Source organism: Eucalyptus grandis, chromosome 4, assembly GCF_016545825.1.
Source record: "Eucalyptus grandis isolate ANBG69807.140 chromosome 4, ASM1654582v1, whole genome shotgun sequence".
NCBI lineage: Eukaryota > Viridiplantae > Streptophyta > Magnoliopsida > Myrtales > Myrtaceae > Eucalyptus > Eucalyptus grandis.
In genome coordinates this window covers 31,210,192-31,237,139 of record NC_052615.1, presented here as the reverse complement: position 1 = coordinate 31,237,139, position 26,948 = coordinate 31,210,192, and the positions used below count along the sequence as shown (strand labels likewise).

At 42.4% G+C, this 26,948-nt stretch overlaps 3 protein-coding genes across 3 annotated transcripts; 2 read left to right on the top strand and 1 right to left on the bottom strand.

The window, feature by feature from the left end:
- The first annotated feature begins 12,383 nt into the window (after positions 1 to 12,383).
- On the top strand, positions 12,384 to 14,971 carry LOC104441826 (glyoxylate/hydroxypyruvate reductase HPR3). Its single transcript, XM_039311047.1, has 2 exons — positions 12,384 to 12,923; positions 14,251 to 14,971. Exons 1-2 carry the CDS (start codon positions 12,447 to 12,449, stop codon positions 14,773 to 14,775), a joined length of 1,002 nt encoding a protein of 333 aa, XP_039166981.1. The 5' UTR covers positions 12,384 to 12,446; the 3' UTR covers positions 14,776 to 14,971.
- Positions 14,972 to 19,055: 4,084 nt separating this feature from the next.
- On the bottom strand, positions 19,056 to 21,769 carry LOC120292614. The gene is made up of 5 exons (XM_039310886.1): positions 21,623 to 21,769; positions 20,414 to 20,662; positions 20,152 to 20,238; positions 19,505 to 19,791; positions 19,056 to 19,077 (listed from the first exon to the last, which is right to left on the bottom strand). The coding sequence occupies exons 1-5, from the start codon at positions 21,767 to 21,769 to the stop codon at positions 19,056 to 19,058; spliced, it is 792 nt and encodes a 263-aa protein (XP_039166820.1).
- Positions 21,770 to 22,575: 806 nt separating this feature from the next.
- Positions 22,576 to 26,017, top strand: LOC104441824 (glyoxylate/hydroxypyruvate reductase HPR3-like). The gene is made up of 2 exons (XM_010055065.3): positions 22,576 to 23,211; positions 25,207 to 26,017. Exons 1-2 carry the CDS (start codon positions 22,735 to 22,737, stop codon positions 25,729 to 25,731), a joined length of 1,002 nt encoding a protein of 333 aa, XP_010053367.2. The 5' UTR covers positions 22,576 to 22,734; the 3' UTR covers positions 25,732 to 26,017.
- The last annotated feature ends 931 nt before the right edge of the window (positions 26,018 to 26,948 follow it).

Here is a 26,948-nt window from a genome sequence, read left to right as displayed (position 1 = left end):
ATTGATTTTGAACTGTCTAAGCTCTTCTTGCATAGCTTCGATCCAGCTTTCATCGAGATAAAGCTTCTTCTATGCTTTTTGGTTCAATTTCGAGAGATGAGAGCCACAGCACTAGATTCTTCATGCCTTTTTGATGCAGTGCGGATTCCTTCATTAAGTTCGCCAATAATAAGATCTTTGGGATGACTGGATTTGTGCTTCCAGGTTACCGGGTTGATGATCTCTTTCTTTATTTGATTCTCCATGAGCGTCTTGATGATGGACTTCCAGAATCGAGATGCTTCTTGAGATGTAGACATTTGAAGATCTAGAGCGGATTCGGTCTCTTCGTGCGAGTCGCCGGATTCATCTTGCCTTCGAGTCTTGGAATTTGACATTCATTGATTCTTCCACAGACCGGCTTTTTTTGTTGTAGACTCATAGGCTTTGCTTGATGTAGAATATCCAAGGAAGATGCCTTCATCGATCTTTCTTCAAACTTACCAACTCGATCATTTGCATTTTTCAAAATAAAGCATTTGCAAAGAACACATGAAAGTATGAAACAATAGGCTTCTTACCTTTGAACAATTCATAGGGGTTTTGTCAAGAATAGGTCTTAGAAAGACTCTATTTATAATATAGCAAGCAGTTAAAACGAACTTCCCAAAATCGTGAAGAAATTTTACTTTCAATTAAAAAGTGTTCTAGCCATTTCTTGAAGAGATCTATTCTTTCTTTCCACAACTCCATTTTGCTCTGGAGTATACGGAGAGGAAAACATGTGATTAACACGGATTTATCACAGGAATCTCGTAAAATCTTGATTTTCAAATTCACTTCCATGATTTGTTCTTATACTAGAAATAGCACATCCTTTTTCATTTTGAACCTTTTTAGCAAACTTTTCAAAGTACGAAAAGGTTTCTGATTTATTTGCAGAAAATATACCCAGGTAAAACGAGAGTAATCATCTACAATTACTAGACAATATTTCTTACCTCTAATGCTCGGGTTCTTGTTGGTCCGAAGAGATCCATATGAAGCAACTGTATTACATAATTAGTAGATACATGATTTATTTGCTTAAATGAATTTCTTACTGCTTTCCCAGAATGCATGGAGTGCATAAGTCGACTTTTGGTATGGCGGTTTAGGTAGACCTCGAACAAGCTGTTTTGAAGAGATTTTGGCTAATTGCTTCTTGTTGATATGGCCAAGTTTTTCTGTGCCATAGAATTGCTTCATCTTGAATTGAGATTAAGCATTGTTCTTCATTTGGCTTTACATCAAGGAGGTAGATGTTTCCATGCCTTCGACCCATGAAAGCGAGTCGAATCTTTGCTTATTCCGGAACATATGCCTTCTTGAAAAAAGATCTTGTAACCGGTATCACACAATTGGCTAATCTGAGTAGATTGTAGTTGAGTCCTTCCACTAGAGAGACATTGCTTATTGTGAGATTTCCAATTTCGCAATTCGAATCCCACAATACTTCCTTTGCTATTTCCTCCGAATGAAACTTTTCCACCATTTACTTTAATAAGCTTTTATGAAACATTTTGAGTCTCTGTCATGTGTCTTGAGCATCCATTTGTCAAGATACCACTTTACCTTCTTTTTGACGAGACACGCATTCAAAAAAAGAGTCTCAAGCTTTCTTTGGTACCCAAATTTTCTTGGGTCCTTTCGTGTTAGTAGGATGAGCATTATTAGGCCATACTCTCTTAACGAGCTTCCAAACCATAGGACACTCTTTTTCAAAATGATCATTGTTACACTTAGAACACCTTAAAGCATTTCGACCTACGGGCTTTACAAAAACTCTTTTGAAATGATTTTTATAAGCCTCTCGATGGTCTTTTCTTAATTCTTTCTTTTACTTTCGGAAAATCAATCAAAGGGATTGTTTCATTTTGTCATACCTAGACCCGACTTATTAAAGTAAGGTCTTTGGATTGAAAGGACTTTTTCAAGTTTTCGGACCCTATTGAAAATTTCTTTGAAATATTTGATAAATCAGTTTTTAAGAAAGCATTTTCTTTTGAAAGATTGTCTTTACTTTCTTTAAGAGTAGAAACATTCAAGTCTAAATTTTTTACCTTTTCTTCTAAAATGTTTTCCTTTTGTTTAAAAGCGAGTTTTCCTTTTTAAGTTCGGAAATCCTTTTAAGAAGTCTTAAGACTAAAACATAACTCATCAATATATTTAGAGACTTTTGACAGGGATTTTATAATCACTTACCTCAAATTCTTTGTCGAGTCGATCCAGTCCGAGTCGGTGCGCCATTAGACACGGGTTGGCATATTCCTCATCACTCTCTTCACACTCGTCATCGCTCCAGGGTTTGGCTTTAAGGCTTTTGAAATTTCTCAGCTTTTCCTCTTTTCTTTTCGAAGAGGACGAGTTGGAGTCGATGTGTCCTTCTTTTTACATTGAAGCAAACTACTTCTTTGTTTGGTTCCTCATCATCAACAGACTTGTTATTTGTCTCGAGAACTTTGTTTCTTTGGGATGAACCTTGCCTTTTCTATTCAGTTTTTGAATCTTCTTATCATGAGGGCGAGCTCCTCATCATCCATATCATCTTGAATCTGCATCATCGGAATCATCATTTGATTTTAGTGCAATAGATTTCTTACCTCTTGGATCTTCGTCTTCATTAATTCGTTCCACTTCGTAAGACTCAAGAGTTCCAATGGGTTCGTCTCTGAGATAATGGCATGATTCTTTGCGTCTCTCTTATTGAAGTCTTTATATGATTCCAATCCTTGGAGAGTCCACGTAGAAGCTTGTTCACCTTCATGGGATCAGAAATTTTTGTCCTTGGTTCTCAAGACCATTGACAATATCGCCAAAACGACTAAACATGTCGGTTATAGATTCTCCTGGTTTCATTTTGAAGGATTCATATTGACCAAGAAGAATGTTAATTGGTCTCCTTCACTCGTCTGTCCCTTCATAAGTGATATGTAACTGTCCCAGACTTCTTTTGCTGTGACACAAGAAGATATTCATTATATTCAGTTGGTGACAAAGCACAATATAAAGAATAAATTGCTTTAGCATCGAGTGCTTGTCTCTTGTTTATTTCTTCTTGAGACATTCCGCTAGTTTCAACGGTTTCTTTTCCTCTTTCGGTGATTGATGCAGCAGCGGGAGTGATTCCTTTTTCCACTACGTCCCATTCCAGAGGATCCTTTGATCGTAGGGAAAGCTTTCATCTTGTTCTTCCGGATGTTGTAATCCTTTCCATCGAAGTAGGGAGGTCTGGTATTGCTTTGCCCCTCCATCGGCCCGGTGCTAGCATACTAGCCATGGATCTTTTACTTCGAAGTAAAACACTTCAAACAAAGTAAGAACACGGGCTCACGATACCAATTGAAATAGCTAGTACGAGTACCTAGAGGGGGTGAATAGGTATACAAAAAATTTCTCGAAGCTTGCACGATATTTAAACAATTAGAGAATTTGCAACAGTTAAAAATTCAATCGCAAAGGCGAGTAAGGGAAAGAGAATTGAACACTTAGTTTATAGTGGTTCGACTTGATTCAAGCCTACGTCCACTCTTTTCGCAGGCCGATTGGCTGGATTCCACTATGATCAAACATCCGAGCTATTTAAGGAATAAGCGATGGCCCATCAAGTTGTACAATCGGGATCTCGGTTTCCAGAATAGAATAACCAAGATTATTTTCCATCGGATCTTCAATTGATCTTAGATAAAATTAAAGAATCCGAAATGATTATCCAACCAAAGAATCTACGAGAGGATAGAATCAAATCCTCAACCATAAACCTCGACTACCCCAAATCGTGATAGGATCCCTACACCTATCATCTAATCGACTTAGAGTGATAGAAATGTTTTGTCGCCACCACAACAATGCACTACCCCAAATCGTGATAGGATCCCTAAATACATCGAACCACAACAATGTGTTTACCCGTGTTTAGTTATCGTTGATCCCCATGGCCTGGAAGTACCGCTCCATGTACCACAAGAAGTTATCCACGTCCTTGGTCACCCGTGAGCCCCGTAACTCCGTTGGCTTTGGTGTGTCCACTCGTGGACCTTGCACGGTAATCACCCTATTCACCCGTGCAACTTCCGATTCAACAAGCTTGCTTTTGAGCTCCGCTATCTCCGCGCGCATGGTTGCCATTGTGGCCTCCAAGGGTTCGTACCGTTGCTCGAGCTCTTCCCGTAGGGTCCCTAGCAACTCGTGTCGGAGTTCTCCCATGTCGGTTTTGAGCTCTTGCACCTCAGCAACGAGCTCCTCCCTTTCGGCGTCCACTTCGTCCACGGTTTGAGTCAAGTCGTCGACCGATCATTGGACATCGGTGACGAACAACTCTAGCTTCGTCAAGTAATGTGCAAGATCCCCCGTTGGATCCCTTGAACTCAAACCATTACGGTTCTTCTTGCCCTTGGCAGCACCCTTCTTGGTGTTCCATCCACAATCAGCGTAGTCACCACCCATAGCAAGTGCATCATCAAATCATGGATCAGCCATTGTGCTTGCACTTGGAACAAACTTTCGCTCTGATACCACTTGTCACAAGCTGATCGATCTACCGTTCCCTTACCCATGCGACCTTAGGAATTTCTCCCAAGTTAGCCTTACTCACACTCACTCATAATGATCGTGAAGAGAGAAACTCTTTAGAGAGAGAAGCTCTGGATTGTATACACTTGTGAAAATAAGATGATGCAAATGAGGGGGAGGAGATCCCTACTTATACAAGTACAAGGTAAACCGTATCCGTAGATCTCTCCTCAATCTAACGGTAGATTACATCTCTCCAACTACCAACTACCCATATTTATTACATATGAATATAATTACCGTATCGCTAGCCCCTATGAGTATTCTAGAAGACTCGAGAAAACCCTAAGTGTTCGAGATACAAGCCAAGAGTCGTTGGGTCCATAAATGTGTCATGGCTGGCCCATAGGAACCTCTTGGATCGGCTTTCTTTCGGGCCGTGACACATGCATACCCATAGATATTGGTAGGCACCAAATGTCATCTTCTCTTTTGTCATCCTTAGTGGGCGAACTCTCCATGATTGGCACCGAATTCTCTACATTTAATGATGAAGCACTAAAAGGAAGAGCCCCTCTCGTTTGCATTAAATAAGTTGAATCTTAATGATCTTTTGATAGGCGTCGTTTGTCATGTTTTCACAACCATCCTACTATAAATGGAGAGAATGTCTGAAGACGAAGAAGGTAGAATGAGAGCAAAGAACTTGAAGAGAGAAGTTGTGTGAGCTTTATTAAAGAAAAGGTAAAAGCTCTTGATAGATGGAGAAATTTCTCGTCGTAATTACACCCTATAGTGTTTTGGCTCGCTAATTTCTTATGAGTAGAATTTGTTTAATTTCTTAAGTGAGGTTTCACTAGGAGTTGTGAGAAGCTAAATATTGTGTAAGTTATTGGGTGTAATTGGAGGTTGAAAAACCGAGGGAGTGTTTAAGTGATCGAATGATTGTAATCTCTTGTATATCACTTCTTTCGAGTGCCGGATACTTGGAGTACCAAAATTTAGCATGGATGGTTATTTAAGTGTCAAAAGTTAGAAAAGTGATACTTAAATTTTAAAATCGAAGCAAAATGGATCACTTAAGTGCCAATAGTGAGAAAATCCGGCCAAAATGCTAACGTAGTGATTTTTCGACAAGATAAGTGCAAAACAACGCCGTTCTGCACGTTGACGTAGTAAATAATTAACATAAAAATTAATTAAATTTAATTTAAAGCTAAACTTATTTAAAACATTTAAAAATATATATTTAAAAAAGAGGGAGGAAGAAGGCGGGCCGAGGGTTGAACCTCGCCACCACCGCCGCCTCCCCCTGCCCTAATTGGAAAGTAGGGGTGTTGACGGTTCGGTTCGATTCGGTTTTTTTGAAAATCGAACTGAACCGAACCGTTAAAAAAAACTTCTGAATCAAATCGAATGAGACCCGAACCGAAATTTCGGTTGGGTTCGGTTCGGTTTTTCGGTTTTTTGGTTTTTGGTTTAGCTTTTAGTTTTTTCTGTTTTTCTTTTCGGTTCTTTTCTTTCATTTTTTGGCTGGATGAAGCGGATAAAAAGTTGGGACGCTTGGAAACAGCGAGGACAATGGCTATGGATCGCGTGTGGATGCGGGACATCGTGATTACCCGTGCAGGCATTACGAGTCAAACCACTTAAACAACGTGTAAAAGCCCAACAAAAAGCTCAGCATCTTAGCATCTCTCTCTCTCATTATTCAAGTTTTATCATCGTTTTTCGAGGACTCCTCCGCGACTTTAGGTGCTGTCTTTGCCTTCGCCAGAGATCCATTTTCTTGGTTTTTTCTTATCTTTCTTTTGCCACCCAAAGTCCAAGGCCCATCTGTTCGCTTTTTCAATCTCACTGAGACTCGATTGCTTCTCGTTAAAAGACCACTTCTCTCCTCTCCTCCGCGACCACCTCCATTGCTCATTAGCTTTTGGTTTTTTCTGTTTTTCTTTTCAGTTCTTTTCTTTCTTTTTGGTTTGTTTTCAGCCTAAACCGAATGAGGCCAAGACGGATCTAGTTCGGGCATTATGTCGAACATCTAGTGGTTATCGAACATGTGGGGGCGTCCGAAGACATCCGAAACAAAAACTCAAGCCAAAATCAACATACAACAAAAAAAAAATGCTCAAGGTCAACTCAGAAACGATTCTTTCACATTAAACACGAGCATAAACGAGGAACAAGGAGTCCCCCCTCAGTTGAACTGAGACAGAGCAAAACAGAGCATCAAACGAGGAAGTGGTCTAGAGGAGATGGGAGTCGGGAGAGAAAATCAAACCATTAAAATTCGGTTTTTGTTATCAGTTTGTGATTCGGTTCAGTTTTCAATTCGGTTCCTGACACGCCTATCGGAAAGGGAAGACGATAGTGGGAGAAGAGTTGGTCGGGGTCACCAGCCCTTGGCTCCCACCATCGTTGCCGACCCTAGGGGTGTGCAACCGGATTGGATATACTCGGTTCTCAGACCAGCCCACCCGGAAAACAGGGTCAGGAACTGGTTCCCGTTGAAACCGATCCAAGAATTGGTTCCCAAAATTCGGGACCGGTTTAAATCGGTCCAAGAACAGGTTCCGAGTAGTTACCTACCCGGAAATCAGTTCCTGGACTGGTTTTGGAACAAGTTCTCCGATCAGTTTTATAAGTAGAGGTCCAAAATCCTTTTTTTTTCTCCCGATTTCTATTCTTACTCTCGCAATCACATGATGTTTTTCCTCTTGGCTCTCTCAAACACGCGCGACATTCCTCCTTTGTCATTCATCTTCCTCACTTGCTTCCCTCCCCCACCGGCTCCCTCTCGCACCGTCTGATGGACAGACGATATTTGTGTTTGCCAAATTCTTATGTATCACATAGATTGGCTTGCCTAATTTCTCTTTTATAGGAGGAGTTATGCTTGCACAAATGAGTAGCTTCATGTAGCAATAGTGGGAATAAGACTAATATTAGACTCATGTTTGTTACTAATTCTTTGTCTTATGATTTTATTTATTATAATTAGCCATGTGGATCCTTAATTTTTCGTTCAGTCAAAAATTTTATGTATTGATTTATTATAAGTGCTTAATGTTTCAATATAAATTAAAAGGATTACGTTATTTTCTCACGTATTAATATAAAATTCGAAATCGTATAGGATATCGAGAGATTGCAAAACAGGTTCTAGTGGAAACAGGATTAACCCTGGAACCAGATCAGAAAAATAGGATGGGTCGGGTACATGGTCCAATACAAACAGGGTTGGGTATAGGGTCCAGAAAAGGGAACTGGTTATAATAGGGTTGGGTACAGGGTCCAGGTCTAGACCCTACTCACCCTAGACCCGATCACCCCTAGCTGGCCCTTTTCGACGATGGTGGGAGGCAGTGGCGGCGAGGGCTTAACCCTCGGCCACCTTCTTCCTCCCTCCCTTTTTTAAAAATAAATTTATTTATTTTTTAATTAATTTTTTATATTTTAATTTAATTAATATTTATATTAAAATTCAAATCCACATCAAAACGACATCGTTTTATGCATTTCTTTGCTGATTCAATTCTCCGGCGAGTCACATAGACGAGAAAAATAATAAAAAATTACTACGTAGAATTTCTGGCGGGACTCGCCGAAAGTGGTAGTTAAGTGTCCCACTTTTTTTTTTTATTAAATTACACTTAAGTGTCACTTTCTTAACTTTTGGCATTTAAGTATCCATTTGTGTCAAGTTTTGACACTTAAGGCGTACTTCTTCCCACTTGTTTCTATAGTGGAATTCTATGCTGCTTTTCTCATGGACGAAGATTTTGATATTCAGATCAAACCACATAAATTTAGTGTCCGATTCTCTTTCCTTCTTTGAGAATAATTTTACCAATTCACTTGGCCCTCTACATTCACAATAGGTATCTATTAATCACTTGTCACTAGAAGCTAAGTCATGAATTTGGCATGTCATCTTCAAACTTCACTAAGAGTATCTAATAGTCTAAATAATTTTGCTTCCAAAATTCTATATTGCCCATTTAATTCATCAAATATTTCCATCTAATTCATCTAATGTTTCAATTATCACCCTAATGATATGCCTATTAAAGAGAAAATTTTCACGAGAAAGGAAAATACTTTCTGAATTTTTATTTTTTTTGGTAAGGTAAGAAATAGATATAAGGAGGAAGGAAAACTATTCAACCCTTGGCTTCAAAAACTTACACTCTCAATGAACATGCTCATAAAGAGTGGAAGGAAGCTGATAGAAGAAAGCCAAACAGCAAGCAAAAGAACCAAACCAGTACAAGAGGTGCTGGCACACCAAAAAAATACCAAGGGCCTAACCAGCCAGAGATCAAATAGCAAAGGAGAAGATGGAGGGATCTAACTCCCAGTACCGTTGTAATTTCCTGTTTCTAATGGAGTAGTCCACATTCCTGTAGGTGAGAGCTTTATCTTGAACGACTTTGAGAATGTGCTTCTTCATGGTCGAGATAGAGATGGGCTCACCCCTGAAAATGATATCATTCATATTCTTCTAGATGATGTGACAGAGCGCACCAAAGGAAAAACGGGTAATACATTTGTGGAACTCCTTACCCGCAAGGGAGGTGGTGGCCCAAGTCAGCATATCCTCCTAAGGCTTGTTACTCTAAGGCAGTCCACACCTGGTCGCCCAAAAGAAAGCAATACGTCACGTAATGCGACATCCAAAAAATAAATGATCAATAGAATCAGGCTTCTCTTCACAGAAAGGGCAGGATGCATCATCAATCCTACCATGGGCCATGAGAAGGGATTGAGTAGGCAACCTTCGCTTATTAATGAGCCAAAGGTTGAACTGATATTGAGGTAGGATGGCATTGTTTCAGATGAAACCATTCCATCTAACTCAATCCTTCTTTCGCCTTATGAGTTCCCAAGCCGAGGCCACTAAGAACACTCTTAAGGAATTCTCCCTCCAACAAAACTGATCTTTAGCATTAGTCAATGAAGGGAGCAGCAAACCCCAAGTTGCAATCACTGACTGAATAGCATGGTCGTCCTCAGAAAAAAAGGTCATCCACCGAAGCCTATCTTGAAAGACCAAATCTATAGATAAGTGAGTCTGTGAATATGAAGTTCAAAGGACCCCTGAGGTGCCAATTGTCAAACCAAAGTGAAGTGTCGAGACCATTGCCTATCCTCCAATGGAAGCATAGCCGGAATTTTGTCCTTAGTTGTAGAATTTTCTTCCTAGCCTAAGAACACAAAGTTAGCTTCTTTCCCACCCAGAAATTCCTCATTTTTAAGAAGGTCGAGTGAATCCATATGCACTATAAAGATTCTTTATCAGAGAAAAGGATCCAATGTGTTTAAGCATAGCCACCTTATTGCATTTGCGCAGTCTCTGGATACCTAGACCCCCCTCCATCTTAGGAAGGCAGACGTCTTCCCAGGAGGCTTTGGCACCTCCTCTCCCCAAGTGAGGTCCTTTCCACAGGAATTGTCTAAGACTCCACTCTATCTCATCTAGCACTGCTGCGGGAAGAATGAAAACACTAGCCCAAAAGGCCTGAATGGCATGGAGAACTGACCTAATTAGTTGAAGACGACTAGCGAAGGATAGGAATCGTATAGTCCAGGATTGCACTCTGGATGTGATACGCATAACTAGAACGGCACAATCCACTTTTCTAAGTCTTGAAGTGATGATTGGAACACCCAAGTACCGAACTAGAAGTGAACCCTCCTGGAAACCAAGCTCATTCAAATTCTGAAAAATTGTTTTCTAGAAAAATGGTTTTTTTCTCTTTTTTGTTGATACGTGACCGAAAACTATTCTAGTGCTTGCATCTCATTCGGAAAATGACTTCAACCTCAAGACGTTACTTCAAGCAAAATAATAATAATAATAATAATAATAATAATAATAATAATAATAATAATAATAATAATAATAATAATAATAATAATAATAATAATAATAATAATAAACTATTTTTATTTTTATTCTTTTTCATTTTCCTTCTTTGTCTGTTGGTCGCCGGGCATTTGCAATGCCTCGCAATGGTCACAGGCAAGCCTTGATCCTGAACCCAAGCTCAAGCACCAAGTACTTGTGCATGGTCTTTATTAAGGGTGAGTATGGTCTGGGTTGGGCCGATCCGCCCCTTAACCCTAGGACAAATCCACACAGTACTGATTCTCAATTTTTGAGACCGAAAACCCACCCTATTAAGCTTGGGACCGAGGACTAAACCGACCCAATGGGTTCGGTCCGGTTCCTCAATCCGGTTCCAAGGTCAACTCGAGACCAATTAATAATTTTTTATTTCATTTTTTTTTACTCCTTAAAAAAAATTATTGATGACCGAATTGACCCAATGGGTTCGGTCCAATTCAAGGTCAATCTAAGACCAATCAATAATTTTTTATTTCATTTTTTGTACTCCTTAAAAAAGCGATTGAGGATCGAACTAACCCAATGGATTCAGTCTGATTTCAGAGTCAACCCAAGACCAACCAATAATTTTTTATTTCAATTTTTGTACTCCTTAAACGGGCAACTAAGGACCATACCGACCCAATGGGTTCGATGATGAGCGAGGTTGGCTAAGAAAGGCAAGCGGTGAGGGTCAAGTGGGGTGAGCATCAAACAGAATGAGCATCGAATGTCGAGCGGGAAGCAATAAGCCAAGTGAGCATCGAGCAGCGAGCGGCACAAGTGACCCAAAGCGAGCGAGACGAGTGTCAAGTGGTAAGCAGAGAAGTTGTTTCTTTCGATTTTGACAAATTGAAGACTAAGAGGACAAATAAGACAGAAGAAAATGAATACTAGAGGATGATGCCATAAGGAGCTGTTTATACATTTTTGGATGCCATGAGGATTCCTCATAAAAACATTTTCTTCCTTTGTAAATTATGATTATTGACACTGTAAAAAACATTAAAAATCTAAGTTATTAAAGAACAATGTAAAATTACTTGAACTCATCACTAAATAGCTGTTTAATACTGTTGACGCCGTTTATTTTAAGGTGTTTTCTCTATATAAAAAAATTATAAGTAATATATATATAGTCAGAATTGGTCCGGGTTGGACCGACCCGAAATGATCGAGGACCAACCCACACAGTGTTGGTCTAGGAATTTTAGAACTAATGACCGACTTAATCTCCTTGGGAACCGGACCAAAATTGGCAGGGTTGGGCCGGTCTAGGGTTGATCTTGAACCAATGCTCACTCCTAGTCTTTATGAAGTGCTGGGACCAAAATTAGAGCTTAGGGACCTGAGCATGGCCTTTTTGAACCCAAGTACAGGTGCCGGAGCATTGGCTGTGGGTAATAGGCATTTGGGCCTAACTTTTATAGACACCAATGGCCCAGGCCTAAGCTTGGCCTGCCTCCATGGGCTCAAGCTTGATCGCCAGGAGACCTGGTCTTGAACGTGGGAATCCATGAACCAATTTTGGAGTTTCTATGTCCAAGTGTAGAGTTTTGAATCAAAGCGTAAATAACTAGTTATATTTTGATAAACGTTTTCCGATTCGTTTAAAGAAAAAATCAATTTTCTAAATCTAAGCTTTAATAGAAAAATATTTTTCATTGACAAGGATAATATTCCTCATTAACTCATATTTCTAAGCAAACTAAATGTTGAAAAATGATCATCCGAAACATATTTTTTGCGAAACAAATGCGCTCACCTTAATTTTAAAATTACTTGTTAATTTTGTTCATCGTGATGCTAGCTAAGTTTTACGGATTTATTTAGGCTTTTACGATTAAATTTTCTTATCTCTAATTATAAAAAGAAATAAAGAAAAATAAAAGTGGACCCAAAATATCATCCCGGTTCAGAAATCACGAAAGATTCGTCACCTAACAGTCATTAGAAACGACAAGAGGACACCCACCGGCTCAGCTTGATTCCCTCTCCCGCCCTGACCCTTCGGCAAAACCGAAGAATGTCTTCCCAACCCGAACCTGGCGCCGAACCCGGGTCGGGCCGACCCGACGTCCTCGTCCACCGCCTCCCGTCCTTCGCTCTTCCCTTCCTCGCCCTGCTCTGCGACCACTTCACCGTCCTCGACCCGTGCACGGACTCGCCGGACGAGCCCGCCCACGCCTTCCTCGCCCGCCGCGCCGGCCTCACCCGTGCCCTCGTCTGCGTGGGGCCCATCCCCCTCCCCGCCGACACCCTCCGCCTCCTCCCCTCCCTCCGGCTCGTCGTCGCCACCACCACCGGCGTCGACAAGATCGACCTCCGCGAGTGCCGCCAGCGCGGCATCGCCGTCACCAACGCCGGGACCACCTTCGCCGAGGACGTCGCCGACTACGCCGTCGCGCTCCTGCTCGACGTCCTCAGGCGGATGTCCACGGCCGACCGGTACGTCAGGGAGGGCTCGTGGTTGAAGAACGGAGACTACCCGCTCGGATTCAAGGCGAGCACCGGCTTTTGTCGAACAAAGTTTCTTTTGTTGGTCGGAATCAATTGAAAGCTTTTTCCTTTTGGGTATATTTCGAGGTCGTCCGTCCTAAGGTATTGGCTGTTTCAGCATAATGCATTGTGTTGGACATTTTAGGAAGAGAGTGAGGTGGTTGAAGCCAGCTCATTTGATCCTGTTCTATTAGTTCTCCTGGTTTTCTTTGGTGTTCAAGCAGTGAGTTCAGCTGCACAGTTGAAGATGCACGAAGAAGATATTGTTTGTCTGCATTCCATCCATTATGTATGGACCGGTACTGCAGTGAAGATGATGCCTAAGGACATTTGTTGTCGGTCAAGGCAGGTGTAGATCATCATCGAGCAGTTTAGTTGTGTGCCTGATTTAGTCTAGTGGCGCGAGTTCACGCGATAAATTTGTTTACTCTGGTGGAAGGATTTTGCATGAAATTGGCTAGTAAATAGGAACTTGAATTTGTCAAAGTAAGTAACTGGGTATGTTTAGTGTTCATACTATCATCTGCTATAATGTTTTTTTCTGGTAAGGATCATCTGCTATAATGTTTGTACCTCTAATGGAGAATTCAGAGGCATCTGGCTGTGAGTTGATGTAGCGATGAAACATTCATGGAAGCAGATCCTCTGTGGTGATGACGGGAATACTAGTTGATGATCAGTGGATGCTTGCTATTTTAATACTGTGGATCTTATTGTTTGGTCTGATGATGAGTCGAGAAGCTAGTCAGAGCATCTGGGACTTGATAAGAAGTGGTATGACTGTTGTATTCTCGAATGCTTTCATCGCTTGATTCTATAGTATGCACATCTGTGGTACTATCCTTTGGGAAGTTGATCTACATGCAGCTGCAGATGCTGTGTCAAATGTAACTAACAGGATATTGAATTCACAAGCTTGGGGGTAGAAATTTGGCCACTAGTTCTTCTAACGAAGATTTGGGTGGTTATGTGAAGATCTTATGATGAGCTTTGCTGATACAAGATCAAGATGGACAAAAAGTCTATTTGTGCATGGTTTCTAGGCATCAGTAATACCTACTTCTTCATATCTGTGAAAAGTGTCCCTTCTCTGGTCATTGAGCAGTAAATTTGCTACTGATTACTAAGGATGTCATATGTTGCATTGAGACAGAGTCTTACCTTCAGATGTTCGTACTTACAGATACAGTTTCTTTTCGACTCTGCCGTGCCTTTCCTGTTATATCTTTTTACAAGTGAAACTGATTCTTCCAGCTGCATTATCAGTTTCGTGAATATCTACTCTCTAAGATGCCGAGTGGATTATATAATTTGTGCTTGTATCGTTACAGTTAAGAGGAAAGCAGGTGGGGATCGTGGGACTGGGAAACATCGGTTCCCATGTCGCCAAAAGGCTTCAGCCCTTCGGCTGTGACATCGCCTACAACTCGAGGAGCAAGAAGCCATCATTTCCGTATCCTTACCACGCAAGCGTCCACGATCTCGCCACCAATTCTGATGTCCTCATCTTGTGCTGCACCCTCACCGAAGAAACCCGCCACGTGATTGACAGAGAGGTCATGACTGTTCTGGAAGATCGAGGGGTCATAATTAATGTGGGGCGAGGCGGTCTCATCAATGAGAAGGAGCTCGTGCAGTTCCTGATGCGAGGGGAGCTTGGTGGTGCAGGCCTCGACGTGTTTGAAGACGAACCGAACGTGCCGAAAGAGTTGTTAGGTCTGGACAACGTGGTGTTGTCTCCGCACTCAGCCGCCTTAACTCCAGAATCATTCGAGGCACTGGGGGAGCTCACCGTGTCAAACCTGAAGGCTTTCTTCTCGAACCAGCCCTTGTCATGCCTCGTCCAGGGCGAGTAACAAGGTGGCAAGGCGAGGCGGGGTGGTGCATTCTTATGGGTGAAGAGTAAAGCATCAAGAGCTAAATCAACGTTTTGTTGAACGCCAACGTCTCTCAAACGATTCTCTTATGAATATTTAGGGAGGAAAATTTGCTTTCTGGCCCTTGTACTTTTGGATCGATCCCCCGATTCATACTTCATACTTCGTAGAGCAACACTTTCTTTCAAAAAAATATCTTCTTCTAATCTCAAGGAGATCTTCTGGTTTACCAACAAAAACAAATTCTGCATCCATAGCTCCTTAGATGAGCAGAATGGTTTTTAGAGTATTCCTTTGGTTTTTGGACAATTCTTGGCAAAATGGCCTTTCTTATTACAAATGTAGCAACTGTCAGAATTTCTACGTCTTCGAATGATACTTGTCTAAAAAAAATACTATAGATTGGATGTTGGAGCATCAGTGAAACTTGCTAGAATACTAGGTTGGGGGTAGATACCTAAGTTGGGGTGACGAACTTTCTCTGTCAAGACCTAGATTGCAAATAATTGGCTTTTGTCGGCCAAACAGAGTTTGTAAAATTCTAGCATTCAAAGGGCAACTCCAGGAATTTGTAGATATCTATAGATATTTCACTATTTGGAGTGGATTGGTCACAAACATATTAGTATATGATTTTTTTATTGTTAAAAAATTAATTTAAGGTAAATTTCTTACAAGTGTACAATTTATGATTTTTCATGGTATTAAGCCATAACTAAACAGCATTTCTAATTTCCCATATGACAATTTGGGCAATGCATCGTGAGTTAGCTCGCACGATTTTCCCGTTCGAGAAATCATGGAATGATCTGAATTCATGTCTATAGTATAATCCAAACCCTGCTTAATCACTTTCAGGCGATCAAATCATGAATTTACAACATCACCATAACATGCCACTATGTGTCATTCATGTTAGCAAATTTAACTATAAAATTTGACAAGAGTTAATAGAGGATAACTTTATCATAGGTGTATCTATTTGGGATTTTTAATAATAAAAAATTAATTTAAGGTAAATTTGTTATGGGTATACCAATTTTGGGTTCTTGATAGTAAAAAAATTAATTTCGGATAAATTTATCACGAATGTACCAATTTGAGTTTTTGATAATCAAAAAATTAATTTGAAGTAAATTTATCATGGATGTATCAATTTAGGGTTTTTCAGGATATTAACTCTTTTGAAAAAGAAATATGATTTTTCGTTTGTTTATTAATACGTGATAGAAAACTTTGGAATTTGATTTCAACCGCATGACTCTATCTCAAGCCCAAAAAAAAAAATCAAAATTTTAAATATTTTTATTTTTATTCTTTTTTCCTTCTCTCGTCCATTTGGTTGCCAAGCTTTTGTGATGCCCGACAATGGTCACAGGCGAGCCTCAATCCTGAACTCAAGCTCAAGCACCGAGGACTCACGCATGGTCTTTATGGACCCAACCTAGGGGTTGGACTAGAGTTCGAGTCTTGGAGACCTAAGCACGACCTTTATGAACCAGAGTTCAAGTCTTGGAGTATTGGTTGTGGGCACTAGGGATTTGGGCTTGGCCTTTATAGACCCAAGCATGGGCACCAGGGGCCTAAGCCCGAGCATCGAGGTCCCAAGCCTCACCTTAATGGACCCAGGCTCGGTCACCAAGAGACCTGGTCTTGAACGCAGGGATCTAGGAACCAACTTTGGAGTTCCCATACCCAAGTGTAGAGTTTCGAATCAAAATGCCAATAACTAGTCATATTTTGATAAAATGTTTTTTGACTCATTTAAAGAAAAAAAAATCATTTTCTTGAATTTAAGCTTTAGTAGAAAAACATTTTTCATTAATCAGGAAAACATTTTCCGTTAACTCATTTTCCTAAATAAATGTAATGTCGAAAAATGAGAAAAATATTCTTCCGAAAAATATTTTACACGAAAGAAACACATCCTCAATATTATATTACATGTTAATATTTGTGCACCGTGATGCTAGTGTCATGGGTCAATCGATTGCGAACGATCCCATACCTATGTGGCCTTAGGATTTGATCCCAAGTCAGCCTAACACATACTCAGCTCACAAGAACGAAATATGAGAGTGAAGCTCGGGTTATATTAGCTTGTGAACTAGAGTGTATAGCTAAAGGGGTGGGGTCCCTTATTTATACATGGACAAGTCTAATCTCAACTATTGGTCCCTCTCTGATCTAATAGTGGTATTCGAATATGTACAATCGCTACAAGGGTACATGTAGCTCAAGAGGCCTTAGGCCATGGTGAATTCAAGGAACGCCCACCATAAGGTCTGTAAGGTCAATTTGTGGAAATCGAAGGGTTGCCTAACATGAGGGAGTTGAACGATCGTGGGCTTACTCTCGTGTTACTCATGGGCCGATGTGTGCATTACTCGTGGGTTGCCCATGGGTCGTTCATAGGCCTCATAGGCAGCTTGTGGGTTGGCCCTTTGTATGAGACACGACCCTATCATTTGAACATCTTGCATCATGCTTGTTATTGGGCCATGTCAATCTCCCCCACCTATTTGGCAACGTCCTCATCGCATCTTCGGCATGGAATGCACCTATGTGCCTCTTGAATTGCCACAGAGTCTCGGATGGTTCCCAATTTGTTTCACTCTCTGAAAGGCCCTTCCATTGGATCAAGTATTCATTCTTTGGTGTGCAATACCTCTTTCGCATGACTTGGTTCGCCATGATGCACTCAACGTCTCAATAGTACGAGGTTTTTGTCCAAGCGGCACTCATTGTGATTTATCTCGGTCTAGGTCTTCCTCATTTACATGGAAAGGTTTGACCATACTCAAGTGAAACACGAGATGTACCTTGAGTTTGGCTAGCAAGTCCAGCTTGTGTGCAACCTTCCCGATCCACTGCAACACTTAGAATGGGCCTTCATGGCAATGGATCAACCCTTTATGCATGTCTCGATACCGAAGGACTAGGTATAGTTGACCAGTAGTAGGTCCCCGACCTAGAATTCTACATGATGTCGCTTTTTGTTGGCCTACTTCTTCATGCATTTCGCGGCCTTGTGTAGGCATGCTTGTGCCAAGCCCACTCATTCATCTCATTCCTTCGTGAACTTGTAGGCTGACAGACTACTTCCTTGGTAGCCCGAGTCAACCACGCTCGGTGTGAGCGGTTGTTGCCCTATCATGATCTTGAACAGGCTTTGATTTGTGAACTCACTCCGCTGCAAGTTGTATGAGAATTGGGCCACATCGATTGGCCTCGCCCAATTTACTCGCGTGGTGCTCACATAATGCCAAAGGTATATATTTCTATGAGCACATTCACCCTCTCCATCTGCGTGTCAGTTTGGGGATGCAAATTCGTGGAGAAATTGAGGTTCAACCCCAACAACTTGAAGAGCTTGGTCCAAAACGGCTTGGTGAATTGAGGGTTGCAATCATTCACTATCATGCGTAGCACTCCACATTACTTGACAACAAGCTTGAAGAATAGCTTGGCCACTTCCTTGGCCAAACAATCTTCGGTTGTTTTTACGAACATCGCATATTTGGAGAAGCGATCCACAATGATCATGAGGGTCCGATATCCTTCGGACTTTGGTAAGTTCACAATGAAGTCTATGGAGACATTTTCTCATGTACACTCTAAGATGGGTAACGGCTCAAGGAGCCTTGGCAACAGACGTTGCTCTATTTTATTTTGCTAGCACACCAGACATGTCCTCGTATGCTACAACGTCATCCCACATATGAGGCCAATAATATTGATCCTCGATGAGTGCCATGATGCAATGGATTCCAGGATGGCCCGCCCACTTGGAGTCGTAGCATTCGTACAACATTTCCTTTATTAATTTCCCATGGAGTGGCACATAGAGCCACCGTCCTTTAATATATAGGAAGTCATCCTCACACCAAAATTGTCTCGTCTTCCCCTTTCGCATGTATCAAATGAGTGCTTCGGCCATTTGGTCGTGCTTGAACCCCTTCTTGATACGATCAATCCCAAGATAGTTGGATCGACTCACGATATTGGCCAATTCCATCTTTCGACTCAAGGCATTTGCCATGGAGTTGGACTTCCCCGGAAGCTAGCACATAATCAAATTCAGCCAAGAAGTCTTGCCATTTTGGGTTTGGAAGTAGCTTGTGACCACGTTGTCTATCCTTACGACGTACTGGGACCCCAAAAGATAATGCCTCCATGTACGAAGACAATGTACCACTGTGGTCATTTCTTTCTCTTGGACTATATATTGTCGTTCGGTTTTGTTCAACTTTCGATATTCAAAGGCAACCGGGTCCCATCCTGCATAAGGACACCACTGATAGCAAAATTAAAGGTGTTAGTTTCTACGTCATATGACTTGGCATGGTCGAGTAGCATGAGCACCGAATCCTTAGTCATGGCCCACTTCAACCGATCGAATGCTTCTTGACACTGATCCATCCATTCTCACGGCCATTATTTCTTTAGCATTCCATGAGTAACACAATGAGGTATGAATAGCCTCGAATGAAGTACTAATAGTAATTTATGAGACCAAGGAACAATCTCAGCTTCGTCACCTTAGTCAGTGTTTCCCATTCAACAATAGCATGAATCTTGGCCATGTCCATCAGTACTCATCCATCCCCCAATGATGTGCCTAAGAAAAAGAACTTCATTTTGCACGAAGGCACACTTCTCACACTTCAAGTACAGATCATTCTTCCGCCAGAATTGGAAGACTTACCTCAAGCGCTCGATGTGTTCCTCAAGCGTCCTACCATACACAAAAATATCATCAAGGTAAACTACCACAAACCAATTAGGGAGCAAGTGTAGTTCCTTGTTCATCAAAGTGCATAACGTGGTCGGTGTGTTAGTCAAGCCGAAAGGCATGACACGGAACTCATATGACTCATAGTGCATCACGCATGCAATTTTTGACCCGTCCCCCTTAGTGATCTGAACTTGGTAGTACCCCAATCGAAGATTGAGCTTGGTGAACCACTTGGTGAACCACTGAGCTTCCCCAAGCTGATTGAACAAGTCCGCAATGAGAGGTATAAAATACTTGTTTTTTAATGGTGAGCTTCTTCAATGCTCGGTAATCAATGCACATCTAAAGGGATTCATCATACTTCTTTTGGAACAAGACTAGGGCACCAAATGGAGCCTTAGACAGTCGAATATATCCCTCATCGAGCAACTTCTTAAGTAGTTTCCACAATTCTTCTAATTCAAGTAGGGCCATGCAATAGGGTGCCTTGGGTGCCATTGCCCGCGGTCGAGCATGGGGCACACGCTCAATCCGATGATCCAACTCTCTTCAAGGGGAAGCTTATTGGGTAGCTCGAGCAACATCACATCTTGGAATGAATTGAGGAATTGGATCACCTCCTTTGGTGCATAACCTCCCTTTGCGTCCTCAACTTTCAACGTTGTTAAGAAGGTCACATCACCCTTCTTTGCTCCCTTCAACATCTGTATGGCCGATAACATCTTTTTTATCGCATCCCAACTTGCGATGGATTGAGACCATACATTGGCACCACTTGTCGAAGATGCATATGCAATTTGCGAACGGCATAACACTCGCATTGATCTTATCAAGGAATTCGAGACCCAACACAAAATCATAATCGTCAAGGGGGATTACCTCAATGTTTTCCTTGCTAGTCAATGGACCAAGGTGGAGCTCCACGTCCCTAGCCATGGTGCTAGTCAAGACTTTGCTGGAGTTCACTGTTTTGAGCCAACTGGCTCTTCCCTTTTCGACCGAAAGGTCCAGCTTCTTTGTGGCCTCTTGAGATATGAAGAGATTGGACGTCTCAATATCCACGAGTGTACTCATCGTGATACCTCTAATCTTCACATCCACGAATATCATGCCTTTGGGTTTCTTCACCTTCTTGGTTTTGATCGAACAAAGGATGCATATCAAACCCAATTGTGCCTCCCTTGCGATTTGTCCTCCTTGCATAGGACTGCTAGTTTGCCCCTCTTAGGAAAATCACGAGTCATGTGAGGACCATCACTGTAGAAACACCTATACATACATACCTTCCTTTGTCTCTATCCACTCGACTCCGATTGGGTCCTAGGCACTACCGCTAATGGTTTGCCTCCATTCGGGTGATTAAGTCTTCCTCAATCTCACCCACCATTGGCCTTGTCCTTCAAATGAGAATTGGACTCTGTTGTGGATGGTGACTTGTACTCCATGATGGTGACTTGTACTCCATGAGAGACTCAGTCACGAACGTAGCCATCAATCCACCACACACACTGCTTGAATTCTTGCTTAAATCATGGCTTGAGTCCACTCATGAACTGGTGGTACACCTCCATCTCGCTCATGGACGAGATTTGGAGAAATAGCTCCGAGAATCGCTTCACATAGTCGTAAACTCTGCCTTTTTGTTCAAGGTGCTTGAGTTCATCGCAAGCTTTTTCTTCCGCATATGCGCGATAGTAGTTCCGTCGAAAATTTTCAACGAACCACCATGTCATGATAGGGTTGACACACCTATCATTCAACTGACAACACCACCACAACAATGCATTTTCAACTAAATACATGGATGCGGTGTTTCCTCGAGATATGTCATCATCAAATTCCCATGGCCTAGAAGTATCATTCCATGTACGACAGGAAGTTATCCATGTCTTTGACCACTCGCAAGCCCTTGAACTCTCTTGACTTGGGTGCATCAATACATTGGTTCGCTTACACAGTGATTGCCCCATTTATGCATGCCGCTTCAAACTTCGCAAGCTTACCTTTAAGCTCCACGCGCATGGCCGCTATCATGGCCTCCCATGTCTCATCCCGCTACTGTAACTCATGAATGAGGGACCCCAGAACCTTGGCGGGAAGCTCTCTTATGTCGGACTTGAGTTCTTGCACTTCAATCAAGAGCTCCTCCCCTCTGGCTTCCACTCCTTTAACAATCTGGTTCAAGTCATCCACCATCCCTTGGATGTCCATGACAGTCTCGTCTATAACTGTCATTGAATTATCTAGGTCACCTTTTGGATCCCTTGAGTTCAAGATAGCATGGTTTTTCTTTGACCAAGTGGCCTTCTCTACCGTTCTTGTATGATCCTCATGGTCTTCACCTTAAGCAATCGCAACATGAGAAGGAGGATCAGTTATTGCGTTTGGAACAAAGGCTCTAATATCACTTGTCATGGATCAGTCGATTGTGAACGATCCCACACCCGTGTGACCTTAAGATTTGATTCCAAGTCAGCTTAACATACACTCAACTCACAAGAACGAAGTATGAGAGTGAAGCTCAAGTTGTATTAGCTCGTAAACTAGAGTGTACAGTTGAAGGTGAGAGGCCCTTATTTATGTAGGGACGAATTTAATCTCAACCGTTGATCCCTCGCCGATCCAATGGTAGTATTTGAATATTTGCAATCTTCGTAAGGCTACATGCAACTCAAGAGGCCCTAAGCCATGGGGAACTCAAAGGACACTTGCCATGAGTCTATAAGCTTAGTCCATGGAAACCGAAGGGTTGCCTAAGACGAGGGAGCCAAACGGTTACAGGTTCACTCTTGCGTTACTCATGGGCCGGCATGCGCATTACTCATGGGTCACCCGTGGATCATTCATGGGCAGCTCGTGGGCTGACCCTTCTATGAGTCAAGGCCCTATCATTTGGACGTCTTGAATCATGCTCATCCTTGAGCCGTGTCACTAGCTAAGCTTTACTGATTTGTTTGGGCTTTTACTACTAAACTTTTTATCTCTGATTATAGAAAGATTGATAAAAAGAAAAAAGAAAGTGGACCAAAACATCATCCCTGTTCAGAGATCACGAAAGGTTCATCACCAGATGGTCATTAGAAACGACAAGAGGCCCCCCGCCGGCTCAGCTTCAGCTGGGCGCATCGGTTGTAGGCGTCGTTCTCCGTCTCGCGGCCTCGATTCCCTCTCCCGCCCTGACCCTTCGGCAAAACCGAAGAATGTCTTCCCAGCCCGAACCCGGTGCTGAACCCGGGTCGGGCCGTCCCGACGTCCTCGTCCACCGCCTCCCGTCCTTCGCTCTTCCCTTCCTCGCCCTGCTCCGCGACCACTTCACCGTCCTCGATCCGCGCACTGACTCGCCGGACGAGCCCGCCCACGCCTTCCTCGCCCGCCGCGCCGGCCGTACCCGCGCCCTCGTCTGCGTCGGGCCCACCCCTCTCCCCGCCGACACCCTCCGCCTCCTCCCCTCCCTCCGGCTTGTCGTCGCCACCAGCGCCGGCGTCGACAAGATCGACCTCCGCGAGTGCCGCCGGCGCGGCATCGCCGTCACCAACTCCGGGGCTGCCTTCGCCGAGGACGTCGCCGACTACGCCGTCGCGCTCCTGCTCGACGTCCTCAGGCGGATGTCGGCGTCCGACCGGTACCTCAGGGAGGGCTTGTGGTTGAAGAACGGAGACTACCCGCTCGGATTCAAGGTGAGCAACGGCTTTTGTCGAGCAAAGTTTCTTTTGGGTAGTCTTGTATTGGTCGGAATCAATTGAAAGCTTTTTCCTTTTGGGTATATTTCGAGGTCGTCGGAAGGTATTGGCTGTTTCAGCATAATGCATCGTGTTGGACATTTTAGGAAGAGAGTGAGGTGGTTGAAGCCTGCTCAATTGATCCTGGTCTATTAGTTCTCCTGTTTTTCTTTGGTGTTCAAGCAGTGAGTTCAGTTGCGTAGTTGAAGATGCACGAAGAAGATATTTTTTGTCTGCATTCTGTCCATTATGCATGGACCGGTACTGCAGTTCAGATGATGCATAAGAACATATTTGTCGTTGGTCAAGGCAAGTGTAGATCGTCATCGAGCAGTTTAGTCGTGTGCCAGTCTAGTGGCGTGAGTTCACGTGATAGATTTGGTTACTCTGGTGGGAGGATTTAGCATGAAATTGGCTGGTAAATAGGAAGTTGAATTTGTCAAAGTAACTGGGTATGTTCAGTGTTCATACTATTATCCACTATAATGTTTGTACCTCCAATGGAGAATTCAGGGGCATTTGGCCGTGAGTTAATGTAGTGACGAAATATTCATGGAAGAAGATCCTCTGTGGCAATGACAGGGATACTAGTTGACGATCAGTGAATGCTTGCTATTTTACTACTGTGGATTTTATTGGTAGGTCTGATGCTGAGTCCAGAAGCTAGTCAGAGCATCTGGGACTTGATAAGAAGTGGTATGCACTGTTGTATTCTCAAATGCTTTCATCACTCGATTCTATAGTATGCACATCTGTGGTACCATCCTTTAGGAAGTTGATCCACATGCAACTGCAGATGCAGTGCCAAATTAACAGGAGGTCAAATACATGAGCTTGAGTGTAGAAATTTGGCCATTAGTTCTTCTAAACGAAGATTCGGGTGGTTATGTGAAGATCTAATGATGAGCATTGCTGATACAAGATCAAGACGGACAAAAAGTCCATTTGTGCATGGTTTCTAGGCATCAGTAGTACCTAACTTTCCATATCTGTGAAAAGTGTCCCATTTCTGGTCATCGAGCAGTATATTTGCTACTGGTTATGGCATTGAGACAGAGTCTTACCTTCATATGTTTGTAATTACAGTTTCTTTTCAACACTACCATGCCTTTCCTGCTGAGCTAGTTTGGGCACTGGTTGTAGTGTCTGGAACTGATGTTTCCATTGATCGTCTGAAAGTGCTCACTGGGCTTCAAATAGAATAGAGAGCCTATATGCTTACCGAATTCCTTTTATCCGAGGCTGGCTGAAATCCTAAGTTCTAGATCAGGCGATGAGCTTGCAGTGGAAAGAGTGGTCACGGGGAGGTTAAATAAATGAGGTTTACCGGAAAGTCTCTGAAAGGATAACAGGTATGGGATTGACTCCATGCTTGAACTGAGAGAAGAGATTGATAACCCGATCATCCACATATCCCAGAGCTTTAGGGAAATCACCAGCCTATAGATTGCTAAGGCCGTCGTATCAATCCCTGCTTCATCATTTGAGTGCAATTGTTTGAAAGTGAGTAGATCGTGAGCGGGTCCATCGTCCTCCTCATTATAGTCCATTATAGTCATAGTATTCCCCTGCTACGCGACTCAGCGTCAGTGGCTTCGTGCTGCACTGGAGTATTCCAATATGTGGTTCTGCATGTTCCACCACTTCTCCGTTCATTTTCAATACTGATCGTGAAACACCTCCTGCCCAAAACCTTGTTGGAAGGGGGATTCGACAACTAGTGCACTAAAGCTCACGATGTGGAAGCACATCTTATAGGGAAGGCTCCTTCCCTTCGACTCCATAGCTGCGCTAGCAGGTACTATGAGCCCTCTGTCCCACGCACCTAAGCAGCTCGCGTGGCAGTCATTTTGTACAAGTGAAACTGATTTTTGCAGCTCCATTTTCAGTTTCATTAGAAAGTACTCTCTAAGAATCCGAGTGGATTATGACTTCGTGCTTGTATTGTTACAGCTAGGAGGAAAGCGAGTGGGGATCGTGGGACTGGGAAACATCGGTTCCCAAGTCGCCAAAAGGCTACAGCCCTTCAGCTGTGACATCGCCTACAACTCGAGGAGTAAGAAGCCATCGTTCCCATTTCCTTACTACACAAGCGTCCGCGATCTCGCTGCCAATTCTGATGTCCTCATCTTGTGCTGCGCCCTCACTGAAGAAACCCGCCATGTGATCGACAGAGAGGTCATGACTGTTCTGGGAGATCGAGGGGTCATAATTAACGTGGGGCGAGGCGGTCTCATCGACGAGAAGGAGCTCGTGCAGTTCCTGGTGCGAGGGGAGCTCGGTGGCGCAGGCCTCGACGTGTTCGAAGACGAACCCAACGTGCCGAAAGAGCTGTTCAGTCTGGACAACGTGGTGTTGTCGCCGCACTCGGCGGTCATTACTCCTGAATCATTTGAGGCGCTGGGGGAGCTCACCATGTCGAACCTGAAGGCTTTCTTCTCGGGCCAGCCCTTGTCGTGCCTTGTCCAGGGCGAGTAACACGGGAGGCGAGGCGAGGGAGGGCAGTGTGGGGGCGGAGCGGGTCATTCTTATGGGTGAGAATAAAGCATCAGGAGCCGTATCAAGGTTTTTGTTAAACGCCAACATCTCTCGAATGATTCTCATGAATAAATTTGCTTCCTGGCCCTTGTACTTTTGGATCGATCATCCTCTATCCGATTAGTCTCAGGATCCCATCTAAATTAGCCCCCCACAATTGTAAAACTATTTCAATTTGGTCCCTTCAAACAAATAGTGAATATATCATGAAAATCTTAAACTTGTATACCCGTAACAAATTTGCCTCAACTAATTCGTTGACCACCAAAAACTTTAAATTAATATACTTGTGACAAATTTATCTTCGTTTGTTTCCATTAAATTTTATTGTGAAATTGTCTAATTGAATAACACGTGACAGTTAATGGGTGTACCAACTTAGAGCTTTATTCTTTGCTTTTTGTAGGTTTACTAATTTATGGTTTTTTCGTAATATTAATTCAATTTATTGGAAACTAAATAATGGTAAATTTGTCACAAATGTACTAGTTTTTTGAGTTTTTATGATTAAAAAATTAGTTTGAAGTGGATTGATTGCAATGATATTAATCTGGGGTTTTTTATGATTAAAAATTTAATTTTAAGTAAATTTGTCACGAATATACTATTAATAGTTTTTTTTTTATGATATTAACCTTTTAATAAAGGCATTTCCAATTTTCCATATGACAATTTTGGCAATGCATAATGAGTTAGCTAGCTAGGTTCCCCCGTTGGAAAAATCATGGGATGATCCGAATACTTGTCTATAGTAAAATCCAAATCCTACTTAATTACTTTCAAGGTTGTGTTAAATAATATAAAATTGATTGTTGAAGATTTGAGCACGTCAGATTTGTTGTTAGTATTCTTCAAAATGCTTGATCTCCGATGGGTGTTAAAAGAAGATTTAAAATGAAAGGATATCAGTACGATTTATGGTGGGCCATGTTTGGGTAGCCCCTCCACCGTTCAACAAGGAGTAAATGCTTTCATATTGAAAATGAGAGATCTTATCTCTAACTGTCTCGTTTATTGTTTGTGTGTTTTTTCTTCGGTTTGTGGGGCTTTCTTGTGTTCCTCATTTAATGTTGGTTAAGCTATGTACATGTCCAACCATTTTAAAAGATTGTGGACTTTGGACTTATAGTTACACCAACCCAAAGAGCACTTGCATT